The sequence below is a fragment of the Centruroides sculpturatus genome, unplaced genomic scaffold (genome assembly GCF_000671375.1).
Source record: "Centruroides sculpturatus isolate CEXI.00-Female unplaced genomic scaffold, Cexi_2.0 scaffold285, whole genome shotgun sequence".
In the NCBI taxonomy this organism is placed as follows: domain Eukaryota; kingdom Metazoa; phylum Arthropoda; class Arachnida; order Scorpiones; family Buthidae; genus Centruroides; species Centruroides sculpturatus.
In genome coordinates, this window is record NW_019384647.1 from 640,823 (window position 1) to 660,314 (window position 19,492).

The 19,492-nt window shown below is 26.8% G+C and overlaps 1 protein-coding gene across 1 annotated transcript in view; it reads left to right on the forward strand.

Moving 5' to 3' along the window:
- The window catches only part of LOC111626215, a 200,516-nt gene that overhangs the window by 143,897 nt on the left and 37,127 nt on the right, over positions 1-19,492 (forward strand). Inside the window, exon 4 of the mRNA XM_023369527.1 lies at positions 16,063-16,130. Within this exon, the coding sequence (XP_023225295.1) occupies positions 16,063-16,130 (68 nt within the window). The remainder of the gene's footprint in view (positions 1-16,062; positions 16,131-19,492) is intronic.

Sequence of the window (19,492 nt, forward strand, 5' to 3'; positions counted from 1 at the left end):
TTTCTATACTTTAAAATAGTTAAAAAAAAACAGAAAAATAAGAAAAAAATTATTTTAAATTGTAAATTTACAAGAAAATTTCATTATTTACGCTGCTTCTTCTTTAAGATAAAAAATGCTAAAAGAGTCAGAAGATTTTAGAATGATTGGATAACATTTTTATTTTAAAAGTTATAAGCCGTATATACTATAGAAAAAAAGGGATTTTTCCAGTTTAAATCGTATATAACTTAAATATATATATATACATATTTGTTTCTAAGGTGGATTTAGCAATGCTTCCGGACACATTTGCCATTCGAGAAATCTTCTTACTCTTGGTGGATCAAAAGCCAGAAGTGGGCGGGGGGGAAGAATCGAAGGACAGTTTTACTATCCCCNGAAAAAGAAGAGGAAAAAATACATAATATTTAAATAAATAAAATATTGTTATCCAAACTTCAGATTTTTACTAAAAATATACATATTAATTATTCATTGTTTACATGAATATAAAAGAATTATTTAATATTTACCGCATTTCAAACACACAAATATATTTTATGCTATTTATCAAAAATATTTACTGAACATTATTCATTTTCTTACAGAAATATTTTTTAAAAAAAGGCCTAGATTCCAAATAATTTTAATACATTTATTCCTGTTTGCTATTTACTATCAAATATAGACAATGCAACCATTTATGAATAATGTAATACAGGATGGTATAACTCTACTTGTCATACATATATCCGTCAAAAAGCGCACAAAAGACGACAATCTTGTCTCTAGGCTATTCTTCTTTTTTCTATTTTTTTTTACTTTACTTATTTACTATATAAAGCAACATGAACCTTGTCTCTGTTTAAATAATTCTGAAAACTAGACAATATTTTTTTTATGCAGAATCAATTTAAGCAGTGTAAATAATATTTCCTCGTCCCCCGCATTCTCTCCGTCTCTATCTTCAACAAAAATGTAAAAAAAATCTGCATAAATATATTTTCATATAAAGTTAAATAGCATTTCCCTAAAGTTTTTATAGTAAAAATTATATTCATTTTATATTTGTTTGCGTTAAAACCTTTAATTCCTCGCGTTAAGTTATTATCTGATCAGAAGTAATTCTGGGTATAATATGGGCTGTTATCACATAATAATGTATGCCATCATCTCAACTGAAGCAATTCTGGATATAATATAAACTATTGTCACTCCATAACATAACATAAACTATTATCTCAGCAGTAGCAATTGTGAATAAAATGAGTTAATGTCACCAGAAGCAATTCTGCTTATACTGCAGAATACATATGTATGTGTATACGTCTGTGTGTTATGCTTATAATATTTTATTAATAATGTCTGTGTAACAGTTCTACGTAAGTTTTCTTTACCAAAATCTTCTCGACATCATCTAAGCTTGTGGAAAATAGCTTCCTGGCTAAGCTAATTAAAAAACTAGCAGCAAGTTTTATTAACTTTATCACTTTTTATATCGTTCTTCACAGGAATGCACTTCATACCAAGTAACTTTTTCCATTTAGAACTAAATCAACTTACCTTCACCAATCCCACGATACTCATAAAACAATTCCACACATGTTGACTTTAGCAGTTATTTTAACGCTTTAATTTCATAATTACAGCCTAATTACACATTAAAGTAAACAAGAAAATCCGTAAATTTTTCTTATAAAAACTAAACAGAAATTGGTTAGTCGCTAAATATATTTTTTTTCCCTTTTATTTTTTTATGATGAAAAAAACTTCACTACTCCAAAACTGCATCTCTTCCTTGTAAACTGTTTATGTTTGTATGAGTCTTCATCTTGTAACAACACGCCACAGTTCGTGTTTATTAAATACCGAGACCTTTGGGAAGTGGAATAATTGGCCAATCTGTGCCACGCCAGCTGTAATTAAATTTATTTGACACCAACGACCAACTATCTGTTACCGTTCGGTTATGAAGATTGCAGTAGAAGCGATAAATGTTATATTGTTACAAAACTATGATGATATAGAAGGAAAACAAAGCTGATTTATCGAACGTATACTCGTTACCATAGTAACGAATAATCGAAATAATTATCCGATTAAGCTAATTAATGCCCCCCGATGCAAATATTTTCACTTTTATAACTGTTTTCGCCTTGTTTAATGCTTAAAACAATATAAACTATAACTGATACGTCACAATTAAGCGCTTTTCAGCAATAAAATTACAAATAAGTTAGTAAAAATGTAGTTAAAATCTTAAAAGAAATGAAATTGAATGCGAATTTGTACTTAAATAAAATTTCATCTAATTAAAATATGACTAATTAAATTCTAAATCTAAGCAATTAAACTAAAGACTCGATACGTTATATTAATTTTGTATAATAACAACGATCGATAGTAGACTTTATTGATTCACAATAGGTTCTTTTCAAGTTGAAGAATGATTATTATTAACAATAAAGTTGAAATTGTGTAAATTAATTACAGAAATTGGTATCAGAAATATAAAATAACTCCTCAGAAACATTATAAAACAGTATATTAAATTACTTTAATGCTATAAAACATGGTTTTATAATATCTTAAAGTATTATATTTCTTATATTTAATGCATATATATTTATAACTTTAATATGTATATAATATAGGAATTGTTTACGTAGATTTAGTAGCATTTACATCATTGAAAATGTATAGAGTAATTGCTAAATTTGACACCAAAATTCCATATATGTTATGAAATATTAAAACTCCATAATATATAGATTCTGTCAAGATTCTAGGTAAGTATCGTTAGATAATAAGTAATATAGATTATAAATTATGAAATACTCCGAATGATCGATGTTTTTAAGTGACTAACACCTGCGTGATTCACTACATTTTAAGAATTCAAAAATCTTTAACCAAACTTTATGCAATAAATAACCGCATTAACTTAATAGGAATAAGATATACGATTTAAAAAAAGAAATTAATTTTAATTTAATTTGAATAATTTAGACGTATCGTAAATATATAAATTCAAATTTTACTGTAATTATTTTTTATTTTTGAAATGATGCGGTTTGAGTCGGCATACACCAGTTGCTCCTGGAAGCTGGGCTTATTTTAAAAGTATCTTTTGTTAATTTTAAGCTATTATTAATCTAATAAACATAAATATTGTAAGAGTCATTAGAGTTAACTTAGCGAAGGATGCTTAAAAGCGGGGAGAAAAACGAATTTGCTTTATTACAAATCCAATACGCATTTGTAGATATTGATCTACTTAATGGCCTATTAAGCTTAAAAACTAAAAATTCGTGTGAATTCGACCGTTAAAAATGAACTTTATATATTATGTTTTCTTTAAATTGCCATAAGACACGTGTAAAGTGACATTAGTTAGGAGAAATCCGTCCTTGGGGCAAAGAATACCGAATGATACAGTAACACACGTGGGTGCTATACTAGAAGTATTTTCAATTAATTCCAGAGATATTTTTCCACCGGTGACTCTCATCTCGAGTTATATTGATAAAGATAACCAAGATACATTCCGAATTCCTATGAGGAATGTAGGGAAACAGTTTTCTAGTTTGGAGCAAATCTCCATGGAATAAAAACAAGGAAGAAGTCGGAATCTATTTTTACTTCCCAATTGACATAGATTCCTTTCTTACATCGACAAAAGCAACCGCATTGAGTCGTCTCAAACAGACCTTTTTCAATTTAGATTCTCCTGGGAATGAATACTTGTCTCAACAAGAGCTGTTGACAAATCTAAGATTTTATCGATTGTTGAGAGTTAAAGTAATCAACTTTATTGTTTCTCTGTGAAATGTTGACTTAAGAGAAGTGTATCCTTTATCTCGGATGCTGATGACTCTCTCTCGTGTTTGATTTCTGTAGATAATTTTTATTAAATGTATATTTGCAATCTTTAAACGAATCTTCTCTTTTACTGATCAAGAATGTATCAGTTACTGATCAAATATGTGCGATAAATTAGTTCTTTTTTGACAAAAATCACTTTATGCCTACTTAAAATTCTATTTTCCATTATATATATTTCTGATATTATCGATCTAAAGCTTACTTATAGTGTTTTATTGACTGAGGCTTTTGTTCTTGACTAATCAAACTCGATATAAAATGATCTTATTGATCGGAGTTAATCGTTACTGGGTCTATTGCTGATTAAATTTCTACACTAACTAAAGCTGATTTTGATTCCTTTCTAAAACTTTAAATCTCGAAGATTAGAACTATCTTCTTAACTTTATTACTATAGAAAGCTTTCCTGATCAAACTCGAAAGATAATAAAGAATTTTAATTAAATCTTAATTTCTATGAAACTTTGATATATGAGAAAATTAAGAAAATATAAAGTACATAGATTAAGTGCAAATATACATCATGTATTAAACAATAGAGTCAAATCTCCAATGCATATGGAGATTTATACTTCTTTGTGATCCATTTAAGATATTTTTGATCAGACATAAGATATAATAATGTATCAAGATTCAAGATTCATCAGACTTGCTTGTAACGATAATATAATGCACTCCATAAACCGTTATATCCTCATAAAATAGACGAATTATTGTTCTCTTAAATAGTAAATAATGCTTAATATATGATCTTTATTGTATAAATCACGTATTAACCCAAGCAGGAAAGAAGAAAATTAATAAATATTCGTGAGATCTAGAGCAGGACTGAACTTAAATCCTTTTATCTTTGCCAAATACCTTGAGTAGAAAGTCTATCAAAACACACTCCTATCCTATTTTAATAAGATTTTCAATCTTACAAAGTTTAAAGTTTCATAAAGTACAGAAAAAGTATTTTATATATATACCTATATTGACTAATAATAGCATTTTTTAAATATATTTTATTAAGATTTCTATAAATAAGTGTATGTTCCATATAAAAATTAACGTTTTTGACTGATTTTCATGTATAATATAAATATTAACCTTATTTTAGATTATATACTTTTATAGATTAGTAAATAGAACAGATTATAAATTAAGTAGTTCAAATGATCAATGCTTCTTATATAATTAGCATGATTTGTTGAACATTCTTTAACTTAACTACTTTAAATTAGCAAAATTTCTTTTATAATCTCAAACTTTTTAACTGAAAACCCTCAAATTTACTCCAAAAGCATCATTGAACAAAAGATAAGAGTTGAATAAATTTAAATCTAATAATTAAATAATATAAGAGAGAAAAAATATACGAGTTTTACTTACTTATTAAACTTTTTTAAAGAGTAAATTTACTCGAGTTTTTTTAAAATAATTATTCACATAATTAGTAAATAACAATATGCCTTTTATTGGCATTAAAATAGATAGCGAAAACATTCAATTTTTCATTTTTAAACAATGTCTTAATCAAATTTTTTCACCTTGATAATTAAATACTCACAAATAAATTATTTAAAAAAATGATTTCTTTACTGATTAATTAAGTTGCTATTATAAATTTTCTAACTCTCCTCCTTCTTTAAAGTGTATAAAAAAAGTAACAATTAAGTTAGAAAAAGTAAATAACCAACCAGAAGAATGAATAATTTAAATAAAAGACAACCGACCAATAATAAAAAATTCTTTTAGCATAAAGAATTTTTTTTTTATGTTGATGAAACCCAACTTTTAGTTTGGTTTCTTTCTTCTTTGTTGTGAGATTATAGAAGAAATGTAGATTGCTTCAGTACACTTTATTATACATAAGCTTATATCCCTATGCCAACAACATCTGTTAACTCCCAAAAATGTGAATGTTTTTACATCGGTCATAAGACCAGTTTCGTGTGTTTTCAGTTCACCTTTTATACCTTACTGATAATATAGGAGTGTTTAGCTATATAGATTTTTCGCATTCTCTCCTTAATTTAGCCCTTGGCATAAACTGTGCATTCGACACTTGAATCAAGAATAAAGTTTGATATCGACACATACAGCTAATTACCTGAAATCGTTAGGAGTTAATTAACAGAGTTGGAACAGTTGTTTTTAACGTTTCCACGAAAAAAAAATTAGTTAGAAAAAAGTTAATTCTTAATAGAACTGTCTCTACTGTGATTTTTCTAGATGAATTAAGTAATTGAAGATGTGTAGAATATATTTTAATGTTACTCGACAGCTAAGTTTATATTTTAAAAAAAATGCTTTTTGCAATTAAAGAAAGAAGTTTTTCTTAAGTTTTTCAAAACTTTAATCTTTAGATTTTAAAAGTAACATTTCAAAATGTCAGAAGTTCGATAGATCCGGTGAGTCACGATGTAGAAATTCAATATATGCATTTTTTTTTTTAAATTTTGTTTAATTTTTTTAATGAAAATCTGCTGTTTTTTCAAAGGTAAAAGAGAATTAAATATTATTTTTTAAAAGTTTATGCGTTAAAATAATTCCTGTTCATATATATAAAATATATCTACTTTATTTAAACATTCTGAACGGTAGTTTTATAGAAAATGTGACATTATTAATATAATTTAGATTTATGTCGAACTCATTTTTCATCCAAAAATTGATTTTTCAGAACAGAGACAGATTTCTCCAATTTTTCAAATATCGTCGAAGGGAGAGAGAGAAAAAATATATGTAAGACCGTATAACTAGAACCACATTTATCTTATTATATATTTATATAAGCTATAAAAAGCAAATTACTGCTAAAATTTCATCACTTGTTCATTAAATTTTCTCTCGTTTCTTAGTCATCTCGACAAACAATGGAGCAACAGTATCATTACTTAATAACCTCGGATAAATGCGAAAAGCAAAACGACACTGATGGATGACTGAAGATCAAGCAGCAGTTACACATTCCTTCCATATAATGGGCCCTTTCCCTCTTGATTGATAACAATTAGTGTAATGCAAAGCGAGGATATAAAGCTGTTATTGGCACCCACATATTAAGAGCATTTTGTGTTCTGCCCAACACCCTTCACGAATACTGAAGAGCAATAGTTTTTTTCCCCCTTCTTTCTACTTGCTTTCTATCTAATAACGCCTAAAATGTCATTAGGTTAAAGCAACTGAAAGTACTCCGCCTCCTCCATGATTTGATGCTCGATGGGTTCTGATGAGGATGGATCACGCGATCAGACCTACATGATGGTATTAAAGAATTAAAGAATGGATATGTTCTATCGAAAATACGTTTTGCTTGGCAGAAATGAAGAAACGAGCCCTTTAAATAGGTCGGTGGGATTGCCAAATCTTGGAATCTGTGGGAATTGACGGTTGTGCTTGATGGCTGTTTCTATAAATTATCCTCAGTTAGATGATTCTTTTTGAAGGGATCTCTTAGAGATATAATGCTAGTGCAACTGGAAAATCGGTGAAATATTGTAGACTTCTGTAATTTTGTTTTAGGAAAAAAATACACAAAAAAATAAAGAAAAAAAATGTATCATCCATTCGGATGAATAATGTTCCATGTTGAAATTGGGCTATCTGTTCTATGATTAATTTCAAGTTAAATTTAGTAAAATGGGTCTAAATCGAAATCTACTGAGACCTTATAAATAGACCATCTTTGATCGAAAGATACGAAACTTATCAAAGAAATAATACAATATTATCTATAATATTATTTAAGAGACGATACACTTTTTCTCTCTTTCCAAATCCCTCTTTGATCACAGGCAAATTCACTTTGCTCTTTACAGATTAGCCAAAGAAACATCTGTAAAGACAAAAATTTCACATTATAAAGAATAATCATTTCTTATTTATTATATATTTACGAAATAAAATTAACTTTATTCATTTAAACAATTATTTAAAAAGTTTACTTTATATTTATCTCTATTTCTATTTTTTTAAGTGGCCCAACCTTAGAATCTCTAGCATTCATCTTAATTTTGCAACAATGTAATGTATTTTATTTAATATTAAATTTTTTCAACAGAAATAATATTTTTGTTCGTTTTTTGATAATTTTTAACAAGAAAACTAAGAAGAAATTCTTCCTAGTAATTGTGTTTGTTTGTAAATGCGTTAGAACAAGAGCTGTTTACATAGTTTATATTACAAAAACAGTTTTAGATCGTTTTTAAAAGACAATTTCAAATAATAAGCTTATTTATTTTTATTTATTAAAAATATAAAAAAGTTGTTTATCATAAATTCAATATAATTTTAATTATTTTTGTTAAAAATATATATATATATACCGTATACAGAATCACTACTCGAGATTTTTGATGCTTATTAAACTAAGTATAAAAATAACAAGAGCTGATGAATCTTAAAGAATAAGAGATCTTTTATAAAATAAATATAAATTGAGTAAATTCATTAAAGAGTTTTGTAAGAAAATTTATAAAGAACTTTATGTGTAGTAGAAGATGTATCCATCAATAAGATGGCTTTAATTAGAAACTTTATTCTTTCTCTGGGAATGTTGAAGAACTGTAGTGAATTGTGCACGAGTTTTGCATACTTTATAAATAATAAGAGATTTTATTTAATCATGTTTTGTATATTTTACTAATTTTTTTTTTCTTTGCTTTGTTTGTAGATATAACAAAATTCTCTAACTAGAAGCTCTATATCTTTAAACAAACCGGAAAATTAGCAAATGTATAAAATTATACTTGAATAACTTCTCATACTCTTCCTCATAAATACAGAGAAATTATATAAAATTCGCTAAAATTTTCCAAGATTTCCAGAGAAGTAATAATCAGAATTCTTTAACTAGAAACTATATAACTCCCCTGTAAATATTGAAGAATTTTAGTGAATTTTTCACAATTTTTATATATTTACGAAGAGCATGGAAAGTTATTTAATTATATTTGCATATTTTGTTAAATTTTCCGTTTTATTTAAAGATATAATTAAAATTTCGGCATTCACAACAATACCGTTAACGTAACAAAATGAATATAAAAGAATGTATTTTCTAATGTAAATTTATCTTATTTAAATAAGAAAAAAAGAATTTAAATATGAAACCCCCATTTTATAAATGATATTTATATAAATTTTAATTATTATAATTAAAATTTTGCATAAAGTTAATAACTAAAATGAAAATGCAAAATTGGGTATAAAGGAATTGAAAGTTTCTTATTTCCTGAGTGCTTTCACGTTTGTTTTTAAGATTTTCTCGCACTTTCTATTAAGTTTTTGAAAAATTCTTGGTATATTTGCACAACTTTTAAGAGAACAAAGCTAATTATCTATACATATTCACGTTTCTATAAAGTCAGTGTAATAATATTAACCTATTCTGTCTGTAATCTCTTAACAGGATTATTCGATCCTGCTATAAATTAAGTAAATGTATAATCTTGCTTTTCACTTTAATCTTCATTCTATCAACCTTTATTTACATATTGGATAAGATGCATCCGGATTTCCTTCTCAAAAACAATCGAGATTATCTTAATATATTGGCCTTGTAGAAACGAAGTAGTAAATTGACAAAGTTGCTTTATGCATAAATGGTTAACGTGTTTGCCATGCTTGGCTGTGTCCCCGATTGCAAATCGATTTATAACGAGAAATTGCATTTAGGATAAGGAAGGACGGAATTATTTGACGCTTGTTTAACTTGATAATTAATTTTAAATGCTTAATTAACTTCATAAACGTAAAATTTTTCTGTTTTTAAATTAGGGAATGGTTTTGAATCGAAAATTTTTTGTGGCTCTTTTTTTTCTTATTTTAGTTTCTTTTTATCATTAGAGGATTTAAGAAAAACGTTTAAAGGTAAACAGGGGAATGACTACTCACAAAAGTTTAGCGTGTGAAACGTGTTTGACCATTTTAATGCCTTTTCGTTCACTAGGAGAGAATCTATTATGGTTATCCACTTCGTTTTCTCTACTGGTAAAATTGTGTGGATGCAAATATTCTGCATTTTTACACATGTTTAGAGTGATGTCAGGTAAAAGTCCAAGAGTCACGCCCCAATAGATTTAGAAGAATCTGGGACGGCATCAAAAGAAAGGGAAAAGGATTTGCCACTCACTTCCTCTTCAAGACTGGATAGAGGTCTACAGGGACCAAAATGGTCTCGTTATGGACAGCAATGAAAGACCAGCCGTATCGTGTTACGTTCGACTCAGTGGCAAGACGGTAATCCCGTCACCGAGGCAACAACTCATCGACCTTCTCCAATCGGCTTATTTACCAAGAATTTTTATTCTCCTTTCTTTTAAGTATCCACGTAAATCTATCCTATTACCCGATTCTGATACTTTTAAAACATATTATGTAATTGGATCGCCCAAACTCGCTTGTTCTTTATCACTACTTTCAACGAACTTTAATTATTATCGAAAGTTGCTTATTGAAGATCTCTCTTCGTTCTTCTAGTAGTTACTGGCGTTAAAAATCATCCAAATCTTATAAAATTAACATTATTTATTTATGTTATCTAAGTACAAATTATGAAAAATTAATCAGTATAATAATTACATTATGAAGAAATTTTAATGAAAACTTCTGGTAAATTTTATTAGTGTAATCAAATTGTTGATTACCGAGATAACGACTGAGAAGACAGAGAAAATTTATGTTAATATTCAGAAAAAAATTTTTTATGTTTTATTAATATTATAAAATTTTCAACATTTCTCTTAATTCTAATTGTACAAAATACAAAATTGCAATATTTAATTTCCTATTGTTTACGATTAAATTTCTCAACTTGTAAGTCGCGAACTCCGAAGGGATTAGAGTTAAATTTCCACGATGTGTTTGTGATTTTCCATTACCTTAAAAGGAATATTAAACTTAAAAAGGTTTTAAAATATTAATTTATCCTATTAAAATGTTATTATTTAGTAATTTTAAATGAATATTACAATTTTTTTCAATTAAATTAATCTTCTAATACATGTACTTTACATAAAATTTAAAAATCGTTGCATCGAAAAGCAAAGTATAAATTCAAAAAGAAGAAAATTTGAATAAAATCTTTTGTGTTTCATATATAATAAATAGATAAATAACATTATATTTTTTACTTTAATATTTTAATACTATAAATATACATTTTTGGATACAATAATAAACTCAATTCAGAATATATATATATATATACAGGGTAATTCAAAAATCAGTTAAAAAGTGTAAGTTTTCCGGTCTTTAAATATTTTACCACTTACAAAATTTAAAAAAAATTAGTTTCTTTTTGTTGAATACGTAAATTACAATGCTTTAGTATATGTGTGTTTATACATATATAATATATAAGTACATACAACCATATATTAAAATTATATATAAAATTATACCACATTTATAAANTGGTGCTGGAGAAGATTCCAAAAGATTAGATGGACAGAAAGAAAAGCCAATTAGGAAGTACTGGATCTAGTAGAAGAGGAAAATTAAATAATAGAAGTAATTAAATGTATTTTTGTACGGATATGTACACATTTTATGTAATGAAATAGTTTCATTGGGTATTTATATTCATTAACTAGTATTAACTGTTTATTTAGTTGCTCTATTGTCAGGAAAACGTAAAGAAATTTACCTTCTTTTGATGCTCTTACTGCAAACAGAATTTTTCTCTTTGTAAACATTAATCATTAATAGAATAATAGGATTAAAATATAAATACAATTAATTTCCTTAATTTATAATTAATTTTTTAAACGAACTAAATAACATTTAGAGGTCGATATAAAATATTTATTTAATTATTTACTACTTTATAACTTGGTACGATAGATCGCTATACATAATTAATTAGAGGCATTTAAGTTTTATTTTTGCGATAATTTAATTTTAGGAGAATTTATATTTTTATAAAATTCCACTCGAGAATTTAACCTTTTTCAACTTCTCTAATAGAAACTATTAAGAAAACATTCAAGTAGGAAGATCTGTCACTTCATCCGAGGAACAGTTGCTACTAATGACATTTATCTAGGAGCGAAGTTTATCCATAATCAATGTTGACATTTAATATTGTGACCTCAACTGTCTAATTTTATTCCTATAGCAGAATGTAGATAACTTCATTACTAAAGAGTTATAGTGGATAGTCTAATTTAATCAGTAAGCACTTAAATGCAATATTGTTAACAGAAGAAAAAGAATGAGTCGTACACAAATGATGCGGATTAAATCTCACCTCTTTAAATCACATCTCACTCATCTCTTCGAATGAAATTTCTTAAACGGGATAATAATATCACCATGTGAGAATTTATGCATAATATATATATTTACCTTAAATATATATAAAAATATTCTTTAAATAATCTGGTAATAGACTTGTTAAGTTATTCAGCATCTTAGGATCTTTGGAACAATAATCTTCAAATAGTTGGTTAAAAATAAATTGTATAAAATTGAAGACAGAAATGGAAAGAAATAAAAGTTTAAGCTTTTACAGAGAAATAAAATCAAAATATATTTTATTTTATGGTCTGATCAGAAAACATATATATATATTATCATTTAGTTTGTTTACTGTTACTGAAAAAACAAAACAGTACCTGAAAAAACTTTTCCAACATCCATATTTCTTTATCAATATCTTCTTTAGACATCAATATTCCATTGAATTGTGTATTTTTAAACAAAATATCGTCGAAAAAAATGTTTTCTTGCATGTAACAAAAATATGTCTATATATATATATATATATATATATAATTCAAATTCTGAAGTTTTAGTATTTTAATAAATTAATTCTTAATCAAAAAAAATAAAGTTTTTCTTGCAAGTTGTATGAAAATGAAAATTGTTTACAGTTTTCTTTGATATAATTCCAGGATTTTGTTCTTTTTTTCAAGAACTTTTTGATATAAACAAAAGCCTAATTTTATTTTATTTGATCCAGGATAGATTTACTTCACTTTTACAAAGTTTGTATATAGAAATGAATTAAAAGAACAGGAAAGAAATCATTTCTTCTTGATTTTCAAAGTGATAAGCAAGATTCTAATGGATTTTGGAAATTGTGTTGAGGAAAGAATAAGTTGTTTTCTACAAAGATTGGAAATGATTGCGAGGTGAAGAAGATTAGTTTTTCTACTCATATCGAGATAGATCTGAAGATGATTACATTCGAAAGTATCTTTGTGTTGATAACAATGAACAATTCATAGTTATTTATTAATTACTTCTCTTCCCTTCTCATGATACTTATGTTTACATTTCTGCTTCTTCAACCTCTTCTACTTTACTTTCATCAAGTGCGAAACTTTAAATATGAAAACATATCTTAGTATTAATTCATAACAGACTTTTTTAGAAATCAAACGTCCAAATCTTTTGCATTTTTAAATAGTATTGGCTTAATAATATTCGTTTTTTAGATACATTTATTTTTTTTTATTTAAAATAAAAATTTATTCATTTCTTCATCTTATTCTTAAGCTTGAATTTGTAAAAATTATTTAAATTCTTTGCGAAAATGTAAAAATTTTTCGATCTTCTCTTCCTTCTCGTACGCTTTGAACATGTGACTTTTTTGTAAATAAAAATTTATTAATTTAAAAATTGTGCAAAATATAAATGGTCTTATCTTTTCCATCAGTAATTTCTATATCTATTTTTCTCAAAAAAACATTATCCATTCTGTGTTTTTAGTAACATAATACCAATGAAAAAGAGGTTGAAAAATACAATCTCGACGATGGTTCTTTTTATATAGGACAAATTTGCTTTGCAAATTGGAAAATTTGTAAATTAAATGGAATAGCCATTTCAAAAGTATCGATCCTTTTCCATTAAAATACACCCAAACATTATAATATACAAATATTTTACTAACTAATCATATTAACATGAATTATACACATAATGGAACAGCTGCAAAGCGTAATGATTTACATTGTTTGGTCAGGATGGATAATTGAGATCTGGCAAAGGTCACACAATTAGCTATCATTGGCGTAACATAGGAATAGCTGATTGCAAATTGGTAAACATCTTCTACAGAATGCTTAGATCGAGAGTAATTTAGTAGTTATGGCTTAACAAGATAATCTGCTGTTTACGTCCATGTAGTAAATGTGTCTGGGGCAATTATACTCCCTATAGAGCTCTGAAGTACTTTGGTAGTTTTATTTTATCATTAAGTTAATATTAAACATTATATGACTCTTTTGCTATAGAGAAATTTATAGTTCTTATTCTCCTTTGTACGCCGTTAATGCTATCACGTGTCACATTTTTAATGCAAAGCACTTTAATCCTTCTTAACTTTGGTGAGACGATGCTAAATTATAAAAGGCCTTCAAGTATATTTAAGTTACTAATGCCGCATAAATTTATTTCTGAAAATTCTATGATACGGTAGAGAATATATACTGGAAAAATGAAGCTGTTCTGAGTCTGCACTGATGTAATCTTATCTCCATTTACGTTGCAGGATGGTTGGCTTTCAAGAATTTAAACGGATTTCTTGAAAGGAATCATTTTAGGAAATTTGAATTCATTTCTTCCACTTTTAAATAAGAACAATGAACTCTTTTGAGAATTAAAAGTACTTGCAAATTGTAATTAAGCCATCTGGAAAGTAAAATTTCTTTTCCTTTTATCAACCACAAAAGGATCTTTTCTTAGAGCCGTTCGATTTAGAAAGAGAATATTATATTTTATTAAATATTTGCGTTTTGACAATGGAATTTTTTAGTCGCACCAAATTCTAGATTCAGTTTGGAGTCAAAATATTTCGATTCGGAGTGTCAGTCAAATAATTCCAGATGGAAAGACCCATAGATAAGTAAATCGATGCAAATGGTAGCAGGAATCGTTGAAATCCGAGCATCCCTCTAGGATCAACGTTTTTTTATCGATTGTTTCCACTTTTCTTTTTTTCCCCCTAACTTTAGGTTTTCACGCACGCAATTTGTTTCGTTCAACTCTTCTTGATACTTGAAGTCCCCGAGCGAGGGACCAAAACTCTAGTTGATTTATGAGTCCTCCATTCCAGTTACGATAAAGTCATTGGGAGTTAGAAAGTGGATTCGGTTTACTAAGAGAACTATCCATTTTCTGTAGATATACGCATTTCACATTATCAGTTAAAATAAAAGTTATTAATTCTTCTATTTGTAGGGGAATTAAATTTAGTTTTTTTTTTTAAATGGAAACTATATAATTCGTTTGAAACTACTCTTTATCTATTTTATTATATCGCTTACTAAAAATTGATGCCAATTGAGAAAAATGCCGTAATTTGAGAAGGTTTTTGTTCGAAATATAATTTTAAAGTAAAAATTATAAAATTTCTGATGTATTTACCATTGGGATTTGATCTAAGGATTAAAATAAACATTTTTAAACATATGTCTTTAAGACTTTCATTCTTTATATTATTAGAAAATTTCTAAAATTTCACAGAATTTATTTAATATTTTATAAGAATGTAAAAACATAATATATTTTCAATTATAAATTAATAGAAACATATGAATCTTAGATGATCGAAGAGAAATGCTCAAAACTTTATCTCGAACATTATCTTCCATGTATGATCTTTGTTTATTTGATTTCTATAAGAAGAAATTTACAGATCTATGCATGAAATATTTAATAAAATTTCTGTAATAAATTCTTAAATATAGTAAAGAAATTACAAATTTATAGGGCTTATATAAATTTTTTATCTAATTTTTTTTTTTAATTTAACATTAATTCTTCCAAAAATTTAATGTATATAATAATTATTTTTTGTACTATAAACTTTTAAAAGTAAGAATTAATAAAAATAAAATTTTAAAATCTGTAACAAAATTTCTATTAAAAAAACAAACAAAGAAAAGTCACATTTCTATTGACTTTTTATTATCAAGCGTGCACTATTCCCCCTCCTTCTTTTTTCTTCTTTTATAATTTATTATGTCATTGTTATTTTGGCAAAAATTAAATATTTGGCTGTGATATAGCTATACTTTTCTTCTCATTTGAAGAAATTCTTTTCCATTCTATAACTTAATTCTGTTTCTCTATTTGTTCTCTTCTGTTTGCTGAACAAACTTTGCTTGTGTAAAGAAGCTCTATCTAGAAAGGAAATTAGAGAGAAATATTCTGAAAGGGNTTTAATATATTTATAAATATTCTTATTTTTTATAGGAACGAAAAATGCTACAGATGCGTGGTCATGCATGAAAAACATGAAAATGTATTGCAATATAAAGAAAGTAAGTATATTTATTATATGTATATTGTAATTTAAATTATTTATCATGTTAATAACTTTATTAATGTAATATATTTCTATTTAATTTCTAAAAGCAAACTTTTGTAAAGAATTTTATATAAATTATCTAAATTATTACATTTTTTCTATTAAAAAAAATTCATTACTTTCTACTAAATTTCACGTTATTCATTGATTATATTAAAATTATAATTAAAATTAATTAAATATATTATATATCAAACATTAAATTCGCGTTGTTTTATTAGAGAATATGAAATTACTGTTTGACGTTATTAAAATTTTATCAATCTTAAATAATTAATCAATTAATTTTGATGATAATTACATTAAAAATTCATATCCATTAAGTTTAACGTGTAACTATTTTTATTATTTTTCGTCTAAGTATTTGATAAAATCCTCAGACAGTTATGTTGACACTATAAGAAATACGATATTTGAAAAGATCACTCTTCAGACATGAGAAAGTGTCTGTTGTCACTTTACTGTACTATATTAATTTTTCAAAAAAAAAAGTAACAAGTCCTCCAAAATGTCTTACTCATTCCTCCTTCTCTCATCAGTTTATATACTCCCATATAAAAACAAAGGAACATAATAATTACTATTATGATTAAGTAACTACAAGCACTACACTGTATGATACTATATTATAAGCATTAAACTATATATTATCTTACACTATACTGTGCTCTAATTATGTTATAACTACATCTATTATGTTATAAACATTAACGTTTATATTATTAAACGCTAAGCATTTGATCATAGAGAATTTAAGCCCAAAAGATGAAGATTAATCATCATTAACTCCAATTTTAAGCATTTTGAGCGTTAAATTTTGCCATCCTATTCAATTTATTTCTTTCGTTTTCAAGCAAGGAAGAGAATTTACTTATATTTTAAAATTTATGATTTATTAAACACAATTTAATCAGTCATTTATTTTCCTTCGTGGTGAATTAGAATACCTTGCTCGCTTCGTTTTTCTGGATAAAAAAATGAATTGTAGCATTCTAAATACAAAAAAAAAATTAAAAAAAGGTAGACCGTTCAATAATTCATAAACTTATCAATGTTAATATAATATTACAAATTTTAAAAAATATAAATATATTTATTCTAGATAAAATTTTCTCAACTCTTCGATCTCTACCCCCAAGGAGACTGCAAATCATACTCACGATGCTCAGTCTTCAATGACTCTAAAAGAGATGGTCAAAATAAATAAATAAACTTAAGAAATATTGGCTTAAAGATGTTAGGGAATTGGAAAACTGTTGAATTTCTCCTCTGTAAGGCAGATTAATGCGAAAATTCTGCCTGATCCGTAAATGATTCACGCTTAATACAAGTTATAAGAAGGGAGTAATTGCGAAAACTTCATTTTTTTAACCTTTGCCATCCATTATATAGTCGTTAACATCACATTTAACGTAAAATCTGTCAATTCAATAATGAAAGAAATAGTAGAAAAAAAAGGAAATTCGCTTGGAACCGATATGGATCCTCCAATCAGGTAAACGTAAACAACTCGAGACGGATTGAAATTGTTTTAAATTATAAATTTCGAAAGGAACCAGATGGAATTTTTTGAGAAAGTGGCTATTACTCACATGATCTATAAATGTATTTGCAAAGGTTAAGAAGGAAAAATAGCGAATGTCAGTTGTAGATTTGTACTACATTATTTGCTGTGGTTGTAATGTATTGCGTCTTGCATCAATTCGGTGAGAGGATGTCAGATTGATAAATACTGTTGCCAAAAACTGTTTCCTTTTCTTCTACACAGGATATTACTTTTTGTCACCGAAGACGATACAATTGAGAATATATGTTATGTTTTAACATTATGACTTTCAAGTTTTAAAATATGGTTTTTACCTCCGGTAAAATAAAACAGTCTTTTTTCCCCCCTCCTCACACTTATGTGACCTTTATGGCATTATAAATTTTTATTGCAATAGCAACACCTTATTATAAGTAAGGTAATTGCTAGTTGTAACGTCTGTAGAAAGGCCTTAGTTTAAGGTAATTTTATGTAGTTCTTTCAAATTTAAGGTGGAGCGTTAAAGACTTGGATACGTTTAACTACTTCTTAAAGTATCCTTTTATTTATGAGACTTTACACATAGAGTTTAAGATTTATTGTATTAATTCTAATATTTAAAAACAAACAATCAACACTTTCAAGATTTATATAGATCTTGTAAGTGCTAAGAAAAATCGAAGACTGTTAGAAGGCCATTGGAAGACCGTTAAAGAACCATTTGAATCGTTTTTCCTTGTTGATTTCCCATAAGAATTTGAAATTTGAAGTAAAATTTTCAGATGAAATAGTTTATTTTTGATGTAAACAATGATTTTATTTTAATTGTAGCATTATAAACAATAGAATTTACACATTAATTCTAGAATCTTAAGCTTATATACGAATTTTATAGCATTTTGAAACTGAACAGTCTTTCAGTTCGGGTTTATTGGATTTCCATAAACATAACTTTGGATCATATAAATCCTGCCTTTCCTAAAAGGCGATTTTAAGGAACCATCGAAACTTTTTCTTTTCTGAATATTTTAAAAAGAATTGTGCTGATAAAGCAAAGAGAAACTATTTAAAATGGCAATTCATGCATAGTTCATGAAAGTGTAGCACTAGACTAATTTAGATTCGTCCAAAGATATCGAACATCTAGAAAGTTTTAATTGCACCTCATTCTTAGTATAAAAAAAAGGAAAGCAATATCTCTGCAATTGACAAAATGCAAAGTTGGAATCTTTCTCTTTTAATTGTGATGCACTTTGCACATCTCGGAATATATTTTTTATAAGTAAAACGAAGGAAAAAAGTATTGAAATATTGATTTTTTTCCCTCTAACTCTGAATGTGATTTATGTAATAGCCCTTACTTACATCGAAGAAGTGTGCAGATTAGACGTGTAGCTGAAGTAGTCCCGTGACACTGCTCTAATATACTTACCTCTATAACGTTGTCTTAATGTGAAACTCTGTAAATATTACCAGATGGACGTTCTACTCATTGGTATAAGTTTTTCTACTCCGATAAAATAAGATAAGAAGCAAATGAATGCTCTCATAATCAAAATGCTTTCGCTTCCGATAATGGGTTCTTTTCCCACTAAGGCCGATTATTGCATTGTGCTTAATTATAAGTTGTTTGGTAAATAGACGGCGATTATTTTAAAGTTTAACACCGTTCTAAATCTACATAATGGATTATATTGCTGCATGCTTGACGGAACATCCATAGTGATTGGGCTAGATCTGTAAATGAGAATTAGTGAAAAAAAAAATGCTTTCTAATTTCTCTGATAGCA